General features: G+C 38.8%; 1 protein-coding gene across 2 annotated transcripts; it reads left to right on the plus strand.

Annotated features, from left to right (window-relative positions):
- Positions 1 to 738: 738 nt before the first annotated feature.
- Positions 739 to 13,846, plus strand: LOC121504940 (myozenin-2-like). Of its 2 annotated transcripts, XM_041780057.1 has the most exons (6): positions 739 to 2,251; positions 2,984 to 3,073; positions 3,795 to 3,961; positions 7,869 to 7,992; positions 10,807 to 10,990; positions 13,302 to 13,846. In XM_041780057.1, exons 2-6 carry the CDS (start codon positions 2,992 to 2,994, stop codon positions 13,525 to 13,527), a joined length of 783 nt encoding a protein of 260 aa, XP_041635991.1. In that variant the 5' UTR covers positions 739 to 2,251; positions 2,984 to 2,991; the 3' UTR covers positions 13,528 to 13,846. The 2 variants fall into 2 exon arrangements, with proteins under 2 accessions (XP_041635991.1, XP_041635992.1); XM_041780058.1 differs by lacking the exon at positions 739 to 2,251 and having other exon boundaries at positions 2,258 to 3,073.
- The last annotated feature ends 11,835 nt before the right edge of the window (positions 13,847 to 25,681 follow it).

Genomic DNA, 25,681 nt, shown 5'->3' on the forward strand with positions numbered 1-25,681 from the left:
AACTTTCTTCCACTTGATTACGGAGTCTCCCACATGCCTTTTGGTGAACTCTAGTCCAGATCTGATATGAGTTTTCTTCAACAGTGACTTTCTCTCCCATAAAGCTTTGGCTGGTGAAGAACCTGGGCAACAGTGTGCAGATCTTCTCCCATCTCAGCTGCTGAAGCTTGTAACTCCTTCAGAGTATTCATAGGTGTCTTGGTGGCATCTGTCTGTTGCACAGTCACTCAGTTTGTGAGGACGGTCTGATCTAGGCAGATTTACACATATTTCTTTCATTTCTTGATGATGGATTTAACTGAACTCTGGGGCTTCTTTAGTGCCATGGAACCTTTTTTGTATCCATCCCCTGATTTATACTTTCGGTAACCATTTATCTGAGTTGCTTGGAGTGTTCTTTTGTCTTCATGGTGTAATGGTAGCCAGGAATACTTTTAAAACAGTGACTGGAGCTACCACACACGGGTGTCTTTATACTACAATCACTTGAGACACATTCCCTGCATTCAGGTGATCCCAATTTCACCAGTTGTGAGATTATTAACACCAGTTGGCTAGAACTCTGTTGAATTAGGTCAACCACTTTGAAGTGGGTGAATATTTATGTGGTCACATATTTTACCTAACATGTTTTTATTAAATTGGCATTACTTTGTAGAAATCTGTTTTCCCTTTGATATTAAAGAGGGTTTTTTGTGTATTTGGTCAAAAAAGCCAAATTATATTAACTGATTGATTTATAAAATCAATAAAAGGGTAAAACATCCAAAGGGGATGAATACTTTTAATAGGCACTGTATTTATTTCTTTGAATGTTAGAAATTAAGCAGGTTATACTAAAAGGTAGTTAATGAATTGTGCAGTGGCTGGGCCTTTTAGGCTTTATCACACAATGGTATTCAAGACAAAAAGTGTCTGATCAATATGCAGGCCCTGAGGGAAACATATTCCCAAGCTAGATGTTACTGAATATATTTGGTGTGCAGGGCCAAATTACTGCTGACACAATTTTATTTTGATGTTATAGCTTTGTCAGGAGTCTCTAGGAAGTGTTTTATTTCCTTTTGTGTCTTTCATTTAAGGTTTATAAGGGATGATGCAACATCACAGCAAAAAAGACCCTCAGACCATTGCTGCTACAGTTACTCATCCGCTGTCTTCAAAGGTTCTTTGTGTTTAGATGTGGTTTTATATATGTTTATTTGTTGGTTGTAGTCTGTGATCCCTTCAGGGGTTCTTTTGCTTATGTGTCTGGTGGATTGTTGTTGATTTTGACAAAAGACACATTTGCACCATGAGTGAAGTTATCAACCGAGTTAGACTTTCCACCTGTGGCTTTAGGTGCTCCTAAAGTACACATTCATTAGAATGTATTGCCCTGCTGTTTTTTGCATGTTTCTCACTAATCAGTAAGTAGGATGCAAGTGGAAATATGTAGCTGAAATATGTTAAGCAGCTGAAGCTTAGCTAATGCATAGAAATGATTTTTTTTTTTACATTTATTTGAAAATCGGGCCCCCAGAGCATCTGCTAAGATAAAAAGCTGACCCTTGTACTAATGTCATTGATGACCCCTGGTATAGTGCAGAATACATAGTAAACTGCAAACTATATGTGCCCCTACAATATCAACTTCTTGCTAGCTATTTCAGCTGTATATAAATAAAGCTGTGTACTTCCACTTTTTGCTTGTACTCAATGCCTTGCATTAACATTACATTTTGCCCAGTTAAAGTTTTATTTTAGTGACTGGGGTTATTAATGAAGTTGTTTAAGGTGTTTTTTTTTTTGTTTGTTTGTTTGTTTTTTACCATTACTCATAAATTTGATTTCTACTCTCTTAAAAATACTTTTTAATCTCCAAAATGTTCTGGTGTTATAATTTGATTCTGCATGCTATGGCTAAAGTAGCCCTAGGCTACAAACATGATGGAACTAGAGGAACTGATAGATCATTCAGAGCTACTGTATTAACAGTAGCAGAGGGACAGAGAGGGCTTGGGTCAAAGGAAGCAGTAGTGGCAGCGTTCTAAATATAGTCTCCCCTCCGCACTAAATACCAATGACAACAGACAACATGCAGTCACTCTGTCAGTCCGATCAGGCTGCAGCCCCCCTCTTCCCACCCACAAGCCCCAGAGCTGGGGAGTGCCAGCACCCACACGAGTTACACTGCCTCACTTTTCTGACTTCCTATACTGTGGGGAGAAGCAGAGATCAAGACTTCCCCCCTGAGGGACCTTCAGGACAGGTAAGCCATCACTTGGGCTCTCCACAGGTGTGCTGTGCAAGTCTAATGGGGCACTTGAAATAAAGCATGATTCTCTCTAACATCACACAGCCTTTCCTTCCTCCTTCAATAACCATGCTTTTCAAGAATGTTTGTCATTTTTGTATTATTGCTTAGCCCTAAAAGATCCTGAAGGTAATTTTCTTGATGTAGAATTAAATTGAAAACTTTCTGTCCACCTTTTGAATCAAAAGCGATGTTTCTAATATGATGGAGTGATTTGCATACTGAATAAAGGTCGTGACTTGATGTGAAACACTCCTTTGCTCCATCAGGACACTGTGAAATGTCTTAGAATGAAATGTTTGTGTGCAAACTTTCCACTGTGCTATTTCATCCTCCATCTCACGTGTGCACTGTGACAGCGCCATGCTCTCTATCTGTGTCCTTTCAGCCCACTTGTGTAATTTCAAACATATTGATTCCCAGAGCCCTGACACAGCTGGTTGCCATGTCTGAAGAGCATGTGCTTGGCGTTTAACAGCCCAAGGTTATTTAAAGGGATGTGCTAACTTCGCCCTTTTCACTGCCCCAATAAATTCTGTCTGCTCCGTGGGTCTTTGTGTGAGGTGGTGGTCGACATCGGCCAATCGATGGAGAACATGCTGCCGTGTTGTCTTGCTGTATGTTTGAACAGGCTGTACTGATGTGAGCTGTCTCCTGTGACTTCTTGCTTTGCCCGTGACTCCCCAGGGGCAGCCATGTCACAGTTCTCCACCATGACGACCAGAGAGAGGAAAATGCAGGCCGCAGCAATCTGCAGAGAGGTCCAAGCCCTGGAAGGTAGCCTCTTCACTGATCCCTATGAGCTCACTCTCTCTTTCTCTTGAGCGTCCTGTCTCTGCTTCTGTTTCTCTCCCACCTTCTTCTGGCATCCTTGATCCCTTTAATTAAACACCATACATGTTTACTTCTCAGACATTTTACTGCTCACCCTGTTGGACACAAACATGCCGTGGACCATGCCAGATTCACTTTAAAGAAGATATGAGCCCACCATATGCCAGAGCAGCAGTTGCCAACCCTGCGCTGACTATAAATACACTAATGAATACTTTTATGGGCCAAAGTAACTAATCCCTTTGTCGTTTTCCTTTGAACAAGCTATTTCAGGGTGTGGACAACTGAGTGGCCTGGGATAGGAAGGGTCTGAAGGCTACTGACAGCTGAGAGATATTCTGGCAAATTATTGCGTCTCACACTTGAATATAGGCCGGTGACATCTCCATGATCAGCATGCAGGAGCTAGCACACAGCGCTAACCACAAAACAAGCACCGGGCATGAGTGGATTACCAGGAGAGATAATTCCTCGTTCATCATATTGGCAGGAATACCACGTCAGCACTCCCCGAGAGCCTCTCTGCAGCAGGGTTTTTTTCTCTGTGTGAATACATTTTTATTCAATGAGGTTTGATTGGAGGGATCATAGGGAATCAGAAAAAAACGTGTGCACAAGCATTTAGTTGCTAATGGAAGCCTTTAACTTATTCTCTTGTATACAGATGTAGAGATGGATCTTGGGAAGAAAGTAAGCATACCAAAGGACATCATGCTGGAGGAGCTATCCTTGGCCTCAAACCGGGGTTCCCGACTCTTCAAAATGCGCCAGAGACGCTCTGAAAAATACACATTTGAGAGCATCCAGAACCAAAACAACAAGCAGATCAATGTAAGAAGAAAGTCTGATGCATACCCACTGATAACAGGGATGTTGTGCATGCAAAAATTCATGGGGAACTATACTAGGGTGGAGGTCTAGAGCAGTGGTTCCCATTCTTTAATGAACTGAATCTTTTGTTTTACTTTATAAGTTGTAAATTTACAGAAACGTGCTTCTTCTGTGTTAATTCTGCCAACAAACATTTTGGCAACACTTACTTTTAGGGGGCCATAATTACTGTAATTTAAGGGTGATTATTAATTTCATAGTAATAAGTATAATTATGTAGTCATTTCTCAAGAATAAGGTGGTATTTACCTAGTAATAACTTTAGAGATCACTATCCTCTTGAAAAATAAGATGACAGTTTTTCTATATAAGTTACTTTATAATTCCCAGGTAATGTCTTTTTTATGGCCAACTAAATTAAAGTGAGTCCTTCCTGAATAATTTTCAAGTAACTTTTGGGTAATTTCTGAACGCCTTCATTAATAATTTCTTGAAAACTTCCTTCATGATTCATAAGTTATTGTTACATTTTTTTTGTTTGGTTTTTGCACATCAGCCTAAAAAGTTAAAGTGTGCACTTTTTCCATAGTTCCCAAGTAATTTCTAGATAATTTTAAAAAACGGCTTTGTGACAAGTTACATTAATGGTACAATGTTACCAGTACTTAGTGTTATGAGGAATTACTTGATAACTAATACATTTTTAAAAGTAAATACCTCCTTTAAATTACCAGATTTACAAGTGATAACTTGATAAAATTCCATTTTATTATGAGGTAATTACCAGCGTATTCTTGAGAAAATTACAGAATAATTATATATATTAAAATGAAATTACTATGTAATTACACTAAAAATTACTAGGTTATCAGAAGTTAGTTGGGTCCCACTAAAACAAAGTATTACCAATATTTATACAAGAATTTGTTTACATTTCCAACTCATGTCCAGTCAATTTACCACAGGTGGACTCCAGTCAAGGAGTAGACACATCTCAGCAAAGACTGGAAGAAATTTCAAGTGTTTTTGGAATACTTTTGTCAGTGTGATATTTCATTTTCTTTTGTTTTTCATAAATTTACAGAAATGTCTAAAATGTCTGAAAACTTTCTGAATGCACTGTAAATCAAAGTGGCCCAGTCAGCCTGATATGTCCTTAAAAGTTTGGACAACCAAGCTTTACACATCGTCATTATCATCTAAGAGGCTAACGTTAGCTTAGCTAAGCACAAAAATTGAATCACTGGGAACTCAGCTGGCAGGAAGAAAAAAAAATCTGGTTTAAGGATCCTCACAAATCATTATCAGTCATTAAACTACAACTTAAAGACTAAAGTTAGCTTAGCATGAAGCTCGAGAGTGACGCTGCGCGCGTAAATAATATGTAGCCTACTGCTAAAGTTAAACACATTATAACTTTGTTAGTCATTGTTTACTACAAAGCTAGAGCCTAAAGGCCATGGTTCAAAACAAAAAATGTATTATATTTCCTTGTATAGCTGTAGACACAAAAAGCAGACTGGATTTTGTATGATACGAAGGGAAGAGGTGTTAGCCTGGCTTAGCTTGACAGCTAGATTTAAGGGGACACAGTTAGCCTGGCTTTGTTAGGTCTCAGCTAAAAAATGAAGTTAACAATTGTATTTCCCAAAAATACCTTTTGATAGGGAACAATCACCATCAATTATTCGAACAGCTAGCAAACAACTAGCTTAACTCTGTCTAAAGCAAGATAATGCAATCAACACAAAAACTCATGAGTCATTTTGTTCTGTTAAGCTAGAGTCAAGCTAACACAATAAGGCAACAGTTAGCCTAGCTTTGCATGCAGTGTAAAAGAAAGGGAAAAACAGCTAGCATGGATTTGTTAATGTGTAGGAAGAGAATTAATAGCCATGTTTTTCAATACAGCTTAAGATGTAAATAAAAAGTTCAAGTTAGCTCAAGCTAGGGGTGAGCAGGGCACAAGCTAATGAGGGTTCAGTTGTAGCATGCACCTTTTGCGGTGTTAAACATTTTTTAGTCGGTTTTGTTTCTGGTCATCAAACCACAACACCAGCAGGGTATCACCTACTGATGTTCAGAATTTTTGGATGCAATTTGATTGATATTTGTGGAGCCAAATCCAAAATGTCTTAGGTTTTGCCCTGCTCTCCCCTACTCTTCCTAGCTTAGCTTAGCTTATTGTGGCTTAGCAAAGTTTCATGTAATGATCGGATGGAGTACTGGGTACAATAAAATCACAAAAGCAAAAAGGCTCTTGTTCTTTTTGCTAATATAGCAGCAAACACACTGTGATTAAGGAGTAAGTGCAACATTGTCACACTGTCGGTGTTTTTCTTCACCCACAGCACTTATTTCCCCTCCATCACGTTAAAGAACGTTCACACAATACCTTACATCCTGACAGCGTATATGTGGAAAAGATTAAGCACTTGAAGTGTTTATTCGGCTCGTGTTGCAGACATGGAGTGGCACAGTTGTTTAAGTCATAAGTAGCTTTATTAATGTGTCTTTTGTGTATGAGTTGGAGGTTTGCCAAGTCAATATTTGCTTTTCTAAGCAGTACTTATCTAAACTTGATCAGGTCAAACAAAAACTACAGCTCTCAGTGAATCTAAATCAAGAAAAAAATAGCCAAGTTTGTCTTTCTTCTATCTCATTAATTGGCTGATTAACTCTATGAATTTGTGTGGCACCCTTATGTGTTTTTCATTGCACCCTTTAAGACCACAGATAAAATAATTATTACACTTCAGAGAAGTTTTTTCTCCCCATCTTTGAAGTGAGTGGGACTCACATCTCTGGTTTGTTTATTGCTCAAGGCAATGGAGGGATTTTGTTTCAAGTTGTCAACATTTCCTGAGGAAGTCCTGGAGTAAGTCATCATAAATATCTTTCAGAGGGATGAAAGCCGGCTGCTCAGGCTGCAGTTTCATTTCTTCCCAGCCTTACAAAACAATGTGTCTTATGTTGAGATGAGTGTGCACATGGACTATTTTTCCGCTTGTTGTTGCTGCAGGAAAACATGTAAAAGGGCAAACAAGGTTAACAGCGTTGATGGGAAAAAACGGCAGGCTGCAGAGCTAATCTGGTACATTTCAGTGTGCATCCAAATCACATTTCCCATATAAATTCAATCTATGTAAATATGCCAGACTATATGAAAGAGCCTTTTACCATCTGTCACAAACAGTTTAATATTTAATGGCATACTTTACTGCTGACAAACATCCTCACTATATAGTCCACTTTATAGCTGTAACTGGAGTCTACACAATTTTCTACAGCATATGGAGTTTGCAAATAATTCTGAACTATCATAAAAAAATCCTTAAAGCTGCTAGAAATTAAGCTTAACATTTTTGCAACCTTGCTGCATTTAGCTGATTATTGTCTCCCAGCTCTCACAATCAATCACAGCTCACTCTCACAAGGCGGACCATTTAAGCTGCATACAATCTTTTTTCGAATGTAGGTGTTTTTTCATAAGAAACTGAACTTCATAAGGTGTAGGTAGCAGGTAGCAGAGAACCAAATTTTCATTTTCATGGAGGAGTTTCACATATAACGAGAGAAAATCTGTTTTAAAGATGCCTACATATTCCAAGTTGAGCTTTTGAGCTTTTGAAAAGAAAAACACAATTGCAAACTTTTTGAAAGAAAACACAATTGCCTTTTTTTGCTAATGCTCCTTGATTGTGGCTTGATTATCTTGATTAACTGCGATCAGTCAATGAAGGATCAAAGTGCTCATAGAATCTGAAAAAAAAAAGAAAACTCAAACAAGCAGAGAATGTTTGAAAGCTACAGCTCCCTTACTTGAGAATTACCTCTCAGTCCCAGGACATACCAAACTTTGTTTAACTTTTACTTTATTCTCTCTGCTCTGTGATCTTTCTTTCAGGACATAGTGGTCTCTCAAACTGAGAACGGGAATGCCACAGACAAACAGACTCCTGAGAACAACTTGGAAGCAGAACAAACCCCAGTTATGAAAGTTGTGCCAAATCCAGACAGTATCGCCCCCGGTAGGTAACACTGGTGATACAATGTACCAGTGAACTGGAACACCAGTGTTTTCAATGAACACAACACCATTGTAGGGGTGATATAATGACCAATTAACTTCTGTTAAACTTAGTGACCTTACTGCGGCTCAGACCCAATATACCCTGCTGCCCCTACAACTTAGCCCTACCCCTATGTTTTTCAGGTTCACATCTAGAGGTAGGTAGATGAGGGAGACTTAAAAGGAGGGAGTAACAGTAATCAATCTGGGAAGTGACCAGAGTGTGACTTATATAAATTTAATACCGCTGAGTTTGAGGAAATTGTATAAGAACCAGGATGAAAAGCAGATAAAAAGTGCCAAAAACGGGTTACAAGGCAAAAACAGACAAAAAGAGAGAAAAAAAATGGAATAACAGCAGCAACAATGGACTTAGAAAGGCAAACAGGGGCAGAAAAAAATGGTGAAAAGCAGATAAAAAGTGCTAAAAATGTATGAGAAGTTGCAAAATTGGCAAAAATAGATTAAAAGAGATGGAAAATGAGATAGCAACAAAGATGGGTTAGCAATGCAAAAAAAAGGGGCAAAATTGTCATGAATAAATGTTGAAACATGATTAAAAATCACCAAAAATGGGTTGGTTTCTGTTTATGCTCTTGACAACTACTGATGGCTTATCACTTAAAGGGTCACTTCATTTTGCAGGGTAAGACTTCACTGCTACCCCTTGTTACTCTGTTCTAAGAGGCAAAGGGGCAAAAATGATGGGTATGGGGGTGTAAAGTTAGAATTTGGACTTAGCCTTTGTCACAGTTTCTGCACAGTACTATTTCTTTATAACACCGACAAATCTAGCCCTGAGCAGTGTTGTTGTTTATCTTTGGTTTTCGCTTTCATGTCTTGCTAAGTTGAACTTCTTCCTTTTTTATTTCATAGATGTATTCACAGATTTGATGTGCCATACAGTTCAAAAGAAGCAGCACTGCTTCTCATGGATGTGCTGTGTTTTGATAAGGGTTCAACCTCTCCTTGTTGTTTGTACTTGTGCAGGCTTTGATCATAGAGAAACATTTGTCTCCTGCCTGGAATCTACTGGCCTCAGGCAGAAAATGATTACACATTTTTACTCAACTTTCTCTCTGCCTGTCTCGGATCTTTCTCTGTCTTTCCATCTTCACCCCACTCCTTTGTTTCTTGTCTACTCCTCCACATTCCTTTTACCCCCATGTTTTTCTAAATCCTCCATCTTCACAATCAGCTCTGACCATCTTTCCCAAAAATTGTTGAGTTTTACCCAGGGAAGTATTTCCTGTTTGCCTCTCGTGCCACTGATACCATCAGCTTAGCACTCACATCCTCCCTCAATTCTGCTTGGTGGACACCAAGCTGATACTGATTTAGGGATGAGCGTACATCCGTGCAGGGTTGGGGTTTTATTTCTGGAGCTCAGGCCCAGACGCCACCCGTCAGAGTCTGAATGAAGTCACTCCAGCTGCAGCAGGAATCAGGCCGAAGTGCATTAGGTATCAAATGGTTAGAAGTCTTAAAATAGCACAGTCATGTACCCAGGGGTGCATGTCTGACATCCCTGCACTGGGGGAGAAATATCTTGGCAATCAAGTCATATACATGAGATTCATTAAAACAGGTTGATGATAATTTGCTGATTGTATGCTAAAAATGTTTGTCCATTTTAAGATCATAGCATTAAAAAATCAAAAACCCCATGTTTTTAAATGTTGCCACATTTTAATGCTTTAGAAAACTCCTATGTGCAAAAAGCCAGTCTCCTGGCTCTCTTTCTGCCTCTTTTTAGCGCTTTTTGGGATCCCTCTTTCATCTCGTGACAGAGCTGGGAGTGTGACAGTCCTCTCCCACAAGAATATCAACTCAGCCAAATGTCCAACAACACAAACAATATTCCACCAGCCTCAGATAAAATTCTACCCAATGTTTTGTAATAGAGCTTCCCTCCCTCTCTCCCAAAAATCAATAAAAAAAAAAAGCCTGTAAACTTCCGCTGCAGGTCTGTTTGGTCTCTCCTGCTTCCTCTTCAGAGCAAAGCATAAACTCAGGAAGGGGGATTGTTCATTGTGAGAGGTTAGGACGTGACATGACGCCCTGTGTTATGTAACGCCTGAGCTAGCAAAGCCCCCCCTGAGTGAAGCGCTGCGTTTGAAGGATAGTGCTTTGGAAAGGCCTGTCCCATCAACACACATGGAGTACACAGGGAGACATACATGCAGCCATGCGCATTCTTAGAAACACAGGGAAGCTGCCATTTTAATTTACTTAGCTGTGAACATTAATGAGGGAAAACAAGAGGAAGGTCTGGTTGATTTTTCCACTCAGGTTGATATTAATAACTTACATATTGTACATTCATTGCTATATCACATGATTTTATGTCAGCTATTTTTTTCTTTTTCCTTCTAATTTAATTCCCCCTCTTATTTTGCAAAACAGACCATGTTGTTCTTCTCGCAATTAAAACATATTTATTTGATTCCATGTAATACTCATTGCCAAAAAGCTCCAAAGGGCAGAAAGCAATAAAATTGTAACCTCAGGATCTAGGCATGGCATGGTACAATGTGACCAAACTTCTTACGCCTACTCATGAGCAGCTGACTGGTGCATCCAAAAAAACCGGGCCAGCTTTCTTTGGGCCTTCTGTTTGCTCTCTGTGTTCTGGCAAAATGTTCTAAATTGGTTTTAAAGTCTCATTTTAGTACCAAAAATTTAGGGGAAAACCCAAACCTGAAACCAGACTAGTAAAAATAAAAAGTTTGACTCAAACTTTGTTTTCTGTCTGTTTTGAAACTTCCCCTAGGATATGGAGGTCCTTTGAAAGACGTTCCTCCAGAGAAGTTCAACAGCACAGCTGTACCAAAGTCCTACCACTCGCCCTGGGAGCAGGCCATCATCAACGACCCTGCGTTGGCTGACACTATTGTTAACTGTATGCCTGCACCTGAGCCGCAACCAGACCGACCAGGATACAAAAGTTTCAACAGGTAACAGCTTTATACCCCAAATACGGCACCGTAACAAAGCTCCTCTTCTTCTATGCTTTTCTACTTTTACACTGAATCAACAAAAGCATTGTTAAAGTGCAGAAGGCATGTTAGAGGCCTAACATATACTCCCAGGCATGCACACATAGGCTAGGCAGTGATTCTTAACCATGGGGCCACGGCCCAACGCCTGCTAGTGGGCTGCCAAAAAAAAAAAAAACCTTATTTTTACCCTTGGGCCATGAGGGCCGCAAGAAGTATTGGCTGTGAGACGATCAGTTGTAATACACCTCCCCTCCTCTTGGTGGCAGTAATGCGTCAGGCAGTTGACTAACAAGCTTAAACAAGCAGAAGAATACAGCCGCAAGTCTGGAGCAGAAGTCATGAATAAGTTTGTTAAGCGAAAAAATGATGATGAAAGTACGAAAGCGGATTAGGGCCATTTTTGATGGATAAAATAATTTTGGGCAAGTCGAGCTTAAAGTTGAAATTTCGAGAATAAAGTTGACACACAATTTTGAGATTAAAGTCGAAATGACGAGAAAAAAGTGGAAACTTATTATTAACAGCGGATCATAGACACTGTGTGTTTATGTGGCAAAGAAGGAATCTCTTTGTTGTTAAATCCAATGATAAGGTATAATTTCACATATTCACTGATATGAGGCATAAGGCTGTAGAGACAGTCATGATTCTCTTTTATTGTCTTAAATACTCGTACATTAACAGGAGCACAGCAGCGCTCTTTTCTCTTTTCCTCTTCCTCTTCCGTCTGATCACCTGTAAGTACATTAGATATAGTTATCGAATACAAATCAAATCAAGAGTATGATTTCCGATTCAGTGTTAAAATGTGAATGGGCCCTCGGCCCCTCTGTACTGGAAAGGTTGGGCCCCGAGGTCAAAAAGGTTAAGAACTCCTGGGCTATAGCACAACTTCTCCCTGCTTACTCCAACATTTTACAACAATGCTCTTAATTCTCTATTATGCCTGTGTTACTACCTCCAATGCTGGCACAGTAGAGGAACAACTTCAGCCTTCATTACAGGTGTTAAAGTCCTGCTTTGAGCTAGGAACATAAAAGGGGTACAAAATTACATTTTTTTGGGAAAAATGTTGACTTAAATTTGAATATTTTGTTCTGAAATAAGTAAAAAGGATTTGCATCAGAACCATATATATTTAATGTCTATGATTCTGAATTGATTAAAAAGTTACAAGAATCAATATTTTTAAACGTACTTTATTATGTCCTTGGTGTGTTTCCAACTGCAGACCTGCTACAAGTATTTTCCTCCATGTGCCATTACAGAAACAGACGCTGCGGGAGGCATTAGCATGTGCTGTTAGCATTAGCAGCGCTAGCTCTTAGTGTCAGTTATAGTTAAAATGCTGTGTCCGGCACACTTACGCACTGCTTGCATTGTCTATGGAGTCCTGAGTTACTCACGCTTCATCTCCACAAACGTATGTGACTGATGTCCGTTTTTCTGTAGATATACGGACGATGCCCCCTAGGGTCCAACGCAAGGAACTGCACTTTTTTACGGACAGTTTTAAACCTGAACTACCTGTAGCCATTAAGGGAAAAAATAATATTGTCCATATTTTTGCCATCAAGCAGCTTGGAATATGTGTTTACTGGAATTACAGAGACAAAACAAGACTATTATTGCATATCAAGAAATAATTGTAGAAGTTGGCCCACCAGGAAAGTAGCATGGACATATGATCGATTGAACGGGCTGAGCTAAGCTAACTTGTTCAGCCATTTAAATGTTTTTTTGTATCAAATAACCAATCTAACTATCCCTTCCAACTCTTCACTTAAATGTTTAAATCCATCTTATACTACCGAAATGATCTTATGAAGCTTCATATCGACTGATCAATCATGCTATATGCTATATTTCATATCAAAGTTGCATCTAATGTTAAGCTAATAAATATGACTCGTTGTAGCCTGTTTGTTAGCAGCTGGTCTCCAAAATGTATCACAAAAGTTCAACATACTCGTGACACATTCTGGATAAAAATGTTATGGTGAAGAGGAGTTTTGCAGGCAGGTTAGACATCACAGAGATTCCCATAGGAAAGAATAGACTTCCAGTTGACTTACCTCAGTAACTATACATATGTGGAAATAATCTGAAAGGATTTGTTTCCTTTATCTAACTCACAGTGACATCTCTTTGATACACCTGCAAGGCAAAACCTTTGCTTACTCTACCTTACTGCATTTCCTTCACAAGCCCAAGACAGCCACCGCTACAAAGCTTGTTTTTGTTTTTTTGACTCTGTTGCATGCAGGGTAGCAACTCCATTTGGTGGATTTGGCAAGGCACCCAAACCTCCACCCATCAAGTCTTCCAACATGGAACCTCTCCTCGACTACCCTGAGCTCCAGGCGAACACAACCATCGATCGACCTTCCTTCAACAGAGCTGCGCTGGGCTGGATGTCAGCAGGCAATTCAGTGTCCCTCCCAATTGTTTCTCTTGAGCCTGTGCTCATCCCTGAGTCAGATGACCTTTGAAACCCTAATGAAGCCATGTCTTGTTAGTTAAGACAACAGAGATTATAGTAAGCGGGGCAACATGTTGAGTACAGGCAAAAGTGTCCTATTGAACCTTGAAGGTTCAAGTGATCATGTTTGCAGATGATGGCAGAGTTTTCTGGGATGTTAACAAATGCACCTCTTAATAAAATAAACAATGGCTATGTACAGTAAACAAACAAAGCAATGGAATAAATGGAATTTGTTGTATATTAATGTGCATAAAGATATTTTATCTTGCAGACATATTTGTGTCTAATAAAATAGTGTAAAAAGCACAAAATCAAAGTTATGTTTGCAATTTCTATGCTTGAATGTATGTATTTTTTCCTGTAATTGTTGATAAATCAAAGATGCTTATGTTTCAGGACATGAATGCAAATCTGTAACATACTCCATGACGAGCCCACAGTCATGATTTCACGGTGAGTTGGTTGGAAGGCTCACTCGAGTGAATGATGCTTTGTCTGCGTGCTATAGTCATATGCAAAGCATAGCATCTTGTGAGAGGCCTAAGATACATGTGAGCCACTGTAACACGCCCCAAGGTTACACTGCTTGACAAATCATATCTGCCTCACTGACATGAGCAGCCTGACGGATGGGTCTCTCACCTTTTGGCGATGCCCAGATGACAGGATGGGATTGATGGTAGGGCGGCTTGATGAGCTGTGCCCACTCCTTATCTGTCTGTGTGTTTATTACGACAGCACTTAGGAATTTATCTCAAAGATAACTGGCTGAAGCTAGCAGACATGACTGATTTTTTACCGCCGACATTACAGGCGGTGCAAAGTGAAACATAGTAAGCTAACTGTGTCTTTTTTACTCATAAAGGAGCAAAGTCCATTGCACAACTTGCCGTTGTCTTAATTTTACGTTTCTGAGTTGACAAAGTGACAAAATTATGAGTTTATTAAAATTAAAATCAAAATTGTGCTTTTACCTTCTGATAGGCATTAGGTCCTCTGTAAATATAGTTGTGATGGTGATAGTTTTGTAAGATGGGCTAACTCTAAGGGTGAGAAGAAGCAGAGGATAGTGGCTATTTGGTGTTGACAGTGTGAAACATTACATCCCTTATAAATGTGGGATTACTTTCTTATGACTCATGCTTTTGTTTTCAATGAGCAGTGGTTATTTCTGCCATCAACACAGTAAAATGCTGTTAAATTTCTTCAAGCTGTACAGACAATCCCCCCCCCAGATATCAGTCTTCTGGCTGTAAGCATAGGAATATAGGGTTTGGTTATCACCTAATCATAATGCTTTGAAATATTGTGTATACTTTCTATGGTTCTAGTGCTAGCACCATAACTATGTAAAGCTTTTACTGGGTATGATATTGGAATTTTTCAATTGTGCCACTTTTGACCCAATTTTAACTAATTTTGCCTTTTTTGCCAGTTTTAACCTCTTTCTACCACTATTACCACTTTAAACCATTTTCACTACGTCTTGTCACTTTGAAACCATTTTTTTTTTTTACTTTATTAACACTTTTGACAAATTTTTGTCGCTTTTCTAACATCTGTTTTTATAATGGATTGACACTGTAAATCAATTTTTGCAACTATTAGACACTTTAAAACTGTTTTCACCACTTCTTGCCTCTTCGTGCTACTTCTTTTGCCATGTTAAGCAATTTATCACCACTATTTTTTGCCAGTTTTAACCTCTTTCTTTCACCATCTCCACTTTTAAACCATTTTCACCACATTTTACCACTTTAAAACCTTTTTTTTTTTAAACTATATTAACATTTCTGAGTCATTTTGAAACAGTCTTTTAACACTTTACCCTGTTTTTCTAATTTTTTTAAACTTTAGGTCCATTTTCAACCTTTTGGACACCCCAAAATGATTTTCACCACTTGTTACCACTTGTAAACCATTTATGCCACTTTTTCATTTTTAACTTTTTACCCATTTTTTTTTTATTGTTTTTGACACCTTTAGCCCATTTTTGCCCCATTTTTAACAGTTTTGAACCATCTTCACCTCCTCATGGCACTATAAAACAATGTCCACCTAATTCTCACTACTCCTTCTGGCCACTTTCCCCCCTAATTTTAACTAATTTTCACCACTCTTTTGTCAATATTTTACTCATTTTCACCACTTTTAAACCATTTTTACCACAGTTTGCTACAGTTAGCCCTTTTTTGCCTGTTTTGGCCACTCTAAGCCAACTTTTTTGCCACTATTACTTTAAACCAATTTTCCCAGATTTTTAAACTTCTTTTAACCAATTATTTGCCACTTTCTTGCCACTGAACTAATACTCACCACTTTTTTGCCACTTTAAACCACTTCCAGTGTCGGTCGTTCTCTGTTGGTTGCTTAATTTTGCCTCCTTGAGTAGAAATTATAACACTTTTTTATGTTCCTCCTATTTTGAGACTTAACACAGCACAATGATTCTTGGGAATTTGGATAAAACAGGTTTTAATCTTGAAAATAAAAAGTAATTTAAATTTCAAAATCTGAAGGTATATCATATTAGACCAAAGTCTTGGCTGTTCAGCCATGTATCGGTGCAACCTCATCATTTTGTACTTTTGTTTTAAAATAGGCATTTTTCCGGTTATTACTTGGTTTTTGTCAACACCGTCAGACACAATAAAAAGCACATTTTTAAAAAATTTATTTGGTCTAATATATATTTAGAGTTTTCAAATCATTATCTGGGATTCTTAGTATACATATGCTTTTAAATGTTGAATATTCACTTTTGTTCATTTTTTATACTGTTTCACGTGTACTGCTTTAAAAGATCTAACACCATACAACGTTCACTTTTAGTCTAAATAGAAAAAGTAATGTTTTTTTATTTAACAAACATATTTTAGTATTAAAAGGGACTATTAATCTAATAACTCAACACCACTGAAGAAACATATTGTAAGCATATTCATTTAAAACAAATAAAACTCCCTTTGACGGTGGTGACTTTAGAACTGGCGGTGGTGACACTAATCTGACAGTGGCTTCATTACAACATACAATTCTGAAATGTATACCACTCAAGTCAATGGCTTCTTGCTGAACAACTTTATTTAACTATTTGGTCCAAAAAATAACAATCCTGAGCACTGTGATAAACATTTTTCAAGGAATATAAGGTACAATTAAGCAATATCATTATTAAGTACCCCATCCCCATATATTCAAATATCAAATCATCATAGTAAAAAATAAAGTCATTGCCAGTAGGAATAATGTACAATGCATCACTGACATCATCTTAAACTGTCATCTAGTGCCTCCTACTCATAAAATAATACATGATATTCTTCTGTAAACTTACAGTGAATGTTAGATTTGGTTAAATGTTGTTATTGCATAGCCTAAAGGGGATATTGTATACTATGTGCTATGTAGGTGGGTAGTAGATGCACTTTGTGCATCCCAAATGACGTAAGCCAAATGAACATAATAGTGAAGTGAGAGAGGGAAGGCACACCTCATCCCCTAGGGTGGACAATATGGAAGAAATATAGGAGGAATTGCATAAATAAAGATAAAAAGAGGATAATGAAACATTACAGATCATGTTGGTATTTATTGTGATCAACAATTATATTCTAGCCTCCATTTAGGACCATTTGGAGGTTTTTGTCACCACCGTCAGACAGAAAACCTGATGGTGGTGACGTCTGATGGTGGGTGACAAAAAACCTACTCTTTCACATGATATGCATGAGTTGTTCACATTAGCCATCTTGTTTTCCCTCTGTTGCTAGCTACTTCAGACCTCTTCTTAAAAAGTATACATTTATCTCATAATCTATTCAAATATTTTTTATACAGAAGAGACAGTGTTGACATGTTATGGTTGTGACAGTAGCAGTGTCCAAAAATATGAACAAGTTTAAGAGAAAATATCAAACTTACGAAAGCTTGAGTGACCTTGAAGCATGCAATAGAGCTGAAGGTTTGAAAATGGAGTCTTCAGGAATGTAGTTGACCTTGTAGTTGCCTGATTTTATTGCTTTTTATAAATATCTGACGGTGGTGACCAATATGTGGGACACATTTTGAGCAACCACAAAATAATAGTAAATATTGTTAAAAATTCACTGTTTTTAGTTTTTAATACATATTATAATTTACATTTTCATGTGGTAAAGATATTATTCATTCAATTATTACTTTTTGTCTTTTAATCAAGTTGAAATGATTATCTCCTATCCGAGGACAACTGATTTTGTAGGCAATGGGCCAGCATAAAATCATTAAATTAATAAAGAATGAAAATAAACCTACGAAAGAACCTTACATATGTGCAAAGGATCCCCTGATTATAACCTTGATTCTTTTTATTCATGAACATGTTTTTAATTTCCAACAGAATTAGCACTTTTCTTAGTGGGACATGTTTTATCCAAATTCCCAAGAATCAGTGACCAGTAAAACTTTAATACAACAGCTGATCTTCCCAAACTGAACATGCATTCATTTGAGGATAATATGAATCTGATAAATCACATCTTTGTCTGGTTTGTTCAATTTTGTTAAAGTTATTGCTGTCTCTGTCTCCAAAAACACCAAATTCCTTCCAGATTTCTGTCATCCATGTGTCTCACTCCAGCCCTCTACTCTGCCTTAGACATTTAGGTATGTTCAGAGCGTTGTTCCAGTCTTTTTTTGGACCTTACTGAAGAAAATCTACAGGAAAACCTAAATGTGCAGCACAGAAACTGGCATCCGACAGCACCAGCCGCTCTGCCAAGTACCACAGTAAATATTGAGTAGTGTTTATCAAGGACAGGCATGAACTCTCTTTGAACTTTGATTGTAGCCATTATCAAAATGCAGCAACGGAAATATTATTGGCAGCAGACTACAGGCTGGGGGGTAGGGGAGCCAGACGGTTCGATTATTAGTCTCTAAATGTAACCAGTTTCCCCCTGAGCATGTTAGCTTTGGCATGAGATGGCACAGCAGGCACTCGGCACTGGATGATAGACTGCACAGTCTGCAGTTTGCTCAGGACAATATGGTGGCCTACTGGCTGGAACAAGTATCCTGTTCTGAAAGTTATTTGTAGAAATGGACTCTTTCAGCATTTTTGTGCAGGAGCCTAAACCTGTCATGCTTCGTCCTTCGAAAGCACTCTGAATAAGTGCATTCTTGAAGTACCTGACAGCATGCTTAAGCCTGCGGGAAACAAATAAACACCTTTTTAGTGAGCACAGAAGCCCCTGATAGGAATGTAAGACTGGAGTGACGTCTTGTTATGTAACAACACTCCCGATAAGATGGGAACATGCTGGTTTTGGTGTTCGACTGCTGCAGGAAACATCAAATTCTACATCATGATAAGCTTTCACCCTGACCTAGCTCAGGCTAAAGCAGAACATCTGGCCTTCAGCATCTTTATCAGCACTTAACAATGGACTCTGCTGCTGTTGCATTCCCAGTCAAAGCTGAACTCCCTCGGGTTTCCATCTGCACACACAGCACCGAATGTTAGTGAGTGTGCAGCGTGCTGCTGACACAGACAACCGCTAAAAGGTTGAGCCACATGACCAGCCAATAACCCAGGAGGATTTGTGCAAATGTGCATGTGTTGTGAAGGTAAAAAGTACAAGGACACTGCATTACCTAGAGGGAGACATATGGTTCTCTGAGAGGTTTTTTAGGACATAGGAACTCTTCTGTAAGGTTTTGACTTGATATCATTTTGTGTTCCTATGATTGGATGATTGATGGACGTGTGCAGCAGGTGTTCATTCCTGCCGCAAAGTGCAAAGCCAAATGGTATATCTAAAAATATGGGTGCAATTAAGGCATCCCAAGGGTCAATAGGGTGGTGTTGGGTTGCGATGAGATGGGGTAAAAGGGGACAGGGCATGCATACCACTCATGCAATGAGGTAAAGTGACGCAGTAGGGGTTAGGTATGTTACACGCTGAGAAAATGTTCAGTCCATCAAGTGTCAGCAGGTTGTACGAGTGCAGATTCCTATGTTCATTCACAAACAATGCTCGAGCGTGCATGTGCAGTTCTTTTTGAAATAAAGGTCTAAAACAGAAAATCAACACAGCAGGAACTGCTTTCTGCAAGGCTGCGCTCTGTCAGGCTAGTAATTAGCTTGTTTGGACAAATGAACATTCAAGTCTGAGTTCCTGTTTACTTGGGAGAGCCCTTGAGACCAATTAGAGCATGTTTTTCACAGTAATCTACCCTTTAAATTTAACCTCAGGGGGCTCATCTATACTCCTGATCGGTCAATATACGTTCATCCCTCTTTGGTTGTAAAGAATTATTAACTAACAGCATAGCAAAGGATGGAACTCTGAGGCCTTTAAATGATGAGTACATATGATCTAAAATTGCTGAAAATGGCGGGAAAGTAGCTTTAAAAGTGGTGAAAGGGAGGGAATAGCTTGTTTAGGATGATGTGGCTGTAAAAAAATAATTAATGTGCCTTATCTTAGTCAATAAAGGGTATTACTTTCCCTCTAAGGCAGCACTGAGGGGCAGAAGCATGCTTTCTCTGTTGCTGCAGCTCCCTCGGTTACGGCACACACAGCAGTGAAATATATCACAGTCACCCCTTTGGCTGCACTCCAGAATTAATGTAACATGGTCAACTGCCAAAAAATGATGCTTATGTCATCCACTTTTCTGCAGTAAAACAATGAATGCAGCGCTACTCTGCAGGTTAAAGAGGGAAGGTAAATTACAACAAATGGATGGAGAGTCAAATAAATGCACATAGAAGGGTCTTTCCTCACGAATGGGCATGATTTCTTGCTTCCTTCCATGCTGTATTATGAAATGCACCCATGCTGGGACATCATGCTGTGTTTGTGGTAATGCTAAGTCATGATGATAGCACACTAATACTTTCCCAGTGAATTATTTTTGAGATGTAGTAAGTTTACTTTTTCTAATTAAGGCCCAAGCACTGACCTCAGATATAGGTCCCTAACTCTAGCCGCTACTATTATTCAATACCATGCAAATTTAACACACAGGGGCCCAACAGTGGTCCCAAATGTGAGACCGGGGCTGGGTAAGGGCTACAGGAACAAAAATTGGTACACATATTTATCATTGCAAGACAAATAAAAAGGTCTCAAGGGACCATCCTCTAAAATATACAGGGAGCACACTACAAACAACTAAAGGTCAAATTTTGGTGTTTTCAGCGATGGGCAGGTTGCACATTTTTAAAAAATAGTCTGACGAGTTTTATCTGATTGACTCTAGATTTACTATGATCATTCTAGACAAGATGTAGATCAAAAGCCATCAAAACCTTGAGTTTTCACATCAGGGCGGGGTCGCAACTGGGGCCCAATGTTACCCCCCTTTTTTTTCACAGCTTTTCTGCAGAGCTTTCTGCAAAATAATTCCATTTAACTTTTTCATGCTTTTGTAAATCCTCACCAAAATTCACAGGCATGATCACACATTGAACCTTAATACATCCATGCATCAAAATCTTTCTTTTGATCACAGCGCCTCCTGTGGCCTACACATATTTTCTTTGTATGATTTATGATTTGCCTTCCTCCAACACTGTTAAAAATTTCAGCCCCTCGATCCCATTATGCCAAGGCATATGATATTTCATGTGCATATGCAACATGACTTCACCTACAAAAAAGCCTCTTGGACCCATGTCAAAATCCCAACAGGAAGTTCACCAGCTTCACCTCAATTTCAAAATAAGGCTATTTTTATGGTTTTACATAACTTTAACCTGTAATAACTTTTGCATTGGTTATTCTGTATTCTTTAAAATTTCCTGGCAACACAACAGTATCGAACTTAACATGTCCACATGCAAACATCTAATCAAAGCACCCTCTACTGGCAACAGGAAGTCACACAACTTGGCCATTTGTGTATTCCTACTATTGTGCAGAACCTATCAAAAACCTATCAAGCTTACATTTAGAAATAAAGGCCTCAGCACTGGCATAACACTGACATGATTCACTGAAGGACACCTCAGTGGTCAAACTGTGAGAATTTCCATTTCTCGCCATTTGACAGGAAGTCACCGTAACTCTCATAGGAAACATTTGATTGACTTCAAATTTCACATGTATTATCAGGGTCTATCCTAAACATCTTAATGTTAATTTGCTGTGGCGCCAGAAATACCCCTGTTACAAAACGTGCTATTCTTTTTTAATTTTACATGATAAAACCCAGCCTTGGTCTGATCACATCTACATATTAGCATCTTGCTTTGTCATACTGCCATCTACTGTGGATGGCCAGTACTGCCTCATATACAAAGTGCAATTTGCTCATTATTTTGGATTAAATGACAGTCCTAGGAGGATCTATATGCTCTCCCTGCTATGCTGCAGTCCACTGCATGGGTTGCTAACACTTAACTATTGCTACACAGATGTGGTTGTGACACCCCAACATGCACCGGGGTGCGAGGGCCCTTAGTGCTCTAGTTTATTTTTGATTATTTTAGCTGTTTTTTTATTATTATTATTGTTTTGCAGATCCTTACTTTGAAAATTCAAGCAAGAACATACTGAAAAGTGTGTTGAACATTAGGTTCTGATCAAGACTTAATTGTTCTGCAGAAACCTGACCATTGGTTTTGTTTGGAAAAAAAAAAAAAACAACAACGACTCATTATTACCGGATTTTAATCCCAGGTTAAATATAGCATGGGTTGCTTTGAAGGCGTTGCCCTCCGTGGCCCCCATTGTGGCAGTGGAGCATGTCTAATCTCTTATGTAACAACGGGGCATTCACCGCTGTGTGCCTCATCATTAGTAGTAATTCAATAGCAACACAACAAATAATGTTCACAGAGAGCATGACAGGCTTTCCTTTGTTAAATCAATCCTGCTTTGTGCAGTTTGTGCCAAAAGTGACAAAAAAAGTGAAGTTGAGCAACCTTAAGTGACAATCTCTCAGTCTGAGCATACACACAAAGGAATTCTTGACAGATTCTGCGTATATCAGTGTCTTCACATTTGTTTTCATTGGTGCAAGCTGTTCCATTTGAGTTATTGAGATTTCCCATGATAGTACCCACATCCAGGTTTGAATGCTCACAATGCACACAAACAAGGATGCTAATTATAACTCAGACTGAGACGGGAGCAGATTAAACCTGCATTTTAACAAAGCAATTAAACTTTTTAGTACCTGATGAGCAGAAAAAGAAGTAGAAGAATTTTAATTCGATGTTTTATTCATGTCAAATCTTCTTTTAGAAGCTGTCTAGAGAATTGATTCTCACTTTGTGATTTGCTACAATAATGTCTTATAGATTTGGACCATTTACATGTGCCTGACTCTAAAAAGACTCACCCTAAAGCACAGGCTTTAAAATATTTGCTTTTAAAATTGCTGCCCCCTTTTCTTGTTATATCTCGGGGCGATAGAGTACAGTGAGTATGGATTGGAAAGCTAGACAAGCGTGCTAAAAATACCCCCCAATTCAAATGGAATTTAGCTGCCCACTGACCCAATCAGGATCATCAATGATTCTATCAATCACATGAAAAAGCATTTGTGGTCTGGTGGCTGCACAAAACAAGCCTCAGCACATCAAAAATAAACTTGAATACTCAAGATTGATCTGATCTGTTCAACTTTACTCATGCCACTTTGAGACCCCCTTTAATCACTGTTTTCACCCATTTTTTGCCACTTTTATCCCATTTTTGCAGCTTTTTGCATACTTTTGCCCCTGAAACCTGCTCTGCAATTATCTGAAATTACTTGTTGCTCTGGGAAAATGGAGTACATAAAAAATGCATGGATGTATGTCCGTTTGGGGCTTCCATAGATTTGCTCTTGTGTTGTTGGTACAGGCAAAGGCAGGATGCAGGTGTGTCATCTGAGCTCTGTTTATTCACTGTATTCAGCAGATCCTGTGCTGTTCATTGGGGCTTTCTCAAGGTGAGAAGTCAGGGCAGTGGCACCAGCTCTCAGTGGGACTCTTACTGTGTGCAGTGTCTCCTTGCAGAGCTGGCAAAGTCTCGCTAATTAATCTTAAATTAAAAATGCCCTTCACAGTGGGATCTATCTCGTGTGGGATGAGTGATTTGCTTGGCTGTTAGATTTGAGTTTGACAGCACACGCAAGGAAGTGACAAGTTAAGAAGAGGAGACATAGCAAGAGGCAAAAATGAATAAGGCATATATCAGAAAAGAAATGAGATGCTATCCTGCAGAAGTCATGCCAGCCAGGCAACAAAGTGTCAGTGCAATGATACAGTCGGATTTAGACTTTTGGCTCAGAGTGAGGCAGCAGCAGCAGTGCTGACAGGGCACATATTCAGCGGCTGGATCGCAAACTGTCCACCAAGGTCAGAAAGAAAAGTTTACATTTGTGGAACTTGTTAAAGACCTGATGTGTCTGAGTTGTCTGATCTATAATTTATAGAGAGGGGTCTAAGATATGCAGTGGCAACACTTCAAAGCCAGGAGGCCTGCAGCTAGGGTGGGAATGTCCATCATAAAGGGGAACCCTCTGCATCTGTCTCACTGATAACCAACTAAAAAAGTCTTTAAAAATCTGTCTAAAAAGCTACCTCCAGATGTATCAAAGATCAGCATAGTTATTGAATTTCCCTTATTATAAATGCACAGTAAGAGTCCACACAGTAATTTAAAGATATAACACTCCAATGATTAAAGCACACATCACTCAAACTGATTATTACTGCACTCTTGAACTTTTTTATATTTTAGAAGGAAGCATTATATGTCCCTTGAGGAAATGTGCTGAGGGAAAAAGCATTGTCTCTTTAATTGGCCCTTTCAAGTACTTCCTGGGGAAAGGCTGGACCACGCTGATACATTGTGACCCCTCACCGCACACTCGATCACTGCCCACAGTTTCCTCAGCATTGAGGAGTGATGAACTGAGGTTTTAGAAATAAAGGAACATTATGTTTCCTTTAAGGCTTATTGGACATTCGGCTTCATTTAAAGGAAACCTGAACTTTAAGACATGTTGACTTTCTTAGACTAACGTTAGTACATTTTAGATATGTGTTGCAGGCCTGCCCAAAGAATTGGCTGGGCCTCTGAAAAATCCAGCAATGGGGCCTCACCAGTTAGATTTATTGATATATCAGTGTGTGGGTGTTGGACCAGTAGCATTGGCACTAGCATACTGGCTAACAGTTACTTCATTTTGGAGCTGAAAAGTGTGTCAAACTATTATTTGGCACTGATATTCAATTTACATATTCATGCCACTTTAAGACCCCTTTTCATCACAGTTTCTACCCATTTCTGCCACTTTTTTGCCACATTTAACGCATTTTTGCAGCTTATGGCAAATTTTTCCCTCTGTAACCCATTGTTGACACTTTTTGCCAATTTTTTTGCCACTTTAAAGCCATTTCTGGCACATATTAACTGATTTTCACCCTTTTTTCTGCCTATTTTGCAACCCATTTGCCTTGCCTTTTTGTTAGTCTCTTTAAACCCATTTTTGGCACTTTATATCTGCTTTTCACCATTTTTTCCACCCATGCTTGCCCTTTTGGCCATTCTTAGCCTATTTTTTCTGCTGTTATGCCATTTTTTGTCTTTCTTAACTTTATTTTTTAGCCAATTTTTTCTATATTTGCCACTTTTAACTAACTGTTGCCAATTTTTGCCACTTTTGAACCCAGTTCTGGCACTTTTTAACCACTTTTCACCATCTTTTCCTGCCTATTTTGCATCCTGTTTGCCTTGCTGAGCAAATTTTTGTCGCTATCCCATTTTAGTCTCTTTTAACCCACTTTTGGTCCTACATATCAGCTTTTCACCATTTATCCACCCATGCTTGCCCTTTTGGCAATTCTTAGCCTGTCTTTTTCTGCTGTTCTGCCATTTTTGTCTCATTTAACTTTTTTTTTGCCAATTTTTTGCCAATTTTTGCCACTTTTGAATCCACTTTTGGCATTTTTAACCGCTTTTCACCACTTTTTCCCCTGTCATTTTGACCCTCTTTGCCTTGCTTAGCTTATTTTTGTTGATATCCCATTTTTGTTTCTTAAGTCATCTTTGCCACTTTTTTGACATTTTTAACCAATTTTTGGCACTTCATATCTGCTTTTCTAATTTTCCCCACCCATGTTTGCCCTTTTTGGTCATTCTAACCCTCTGACACTTTTTAACCACTTTTCATCA

Source organism: Cheilinus undulatus, linkage group 22 (genome assembly GCF_018320785.1).
Source record: "Cheilinus undulatus linkage group 22, ASM1832078v1, whole genome shotgun sequence".
Taxonomy (NCBI): domain Eukaryota; kingdom Metazoa; phylum Chordata; class Actinopteri; order Labriformes; family Labridae; genus Cheilinus; species Cheilinus undulatus.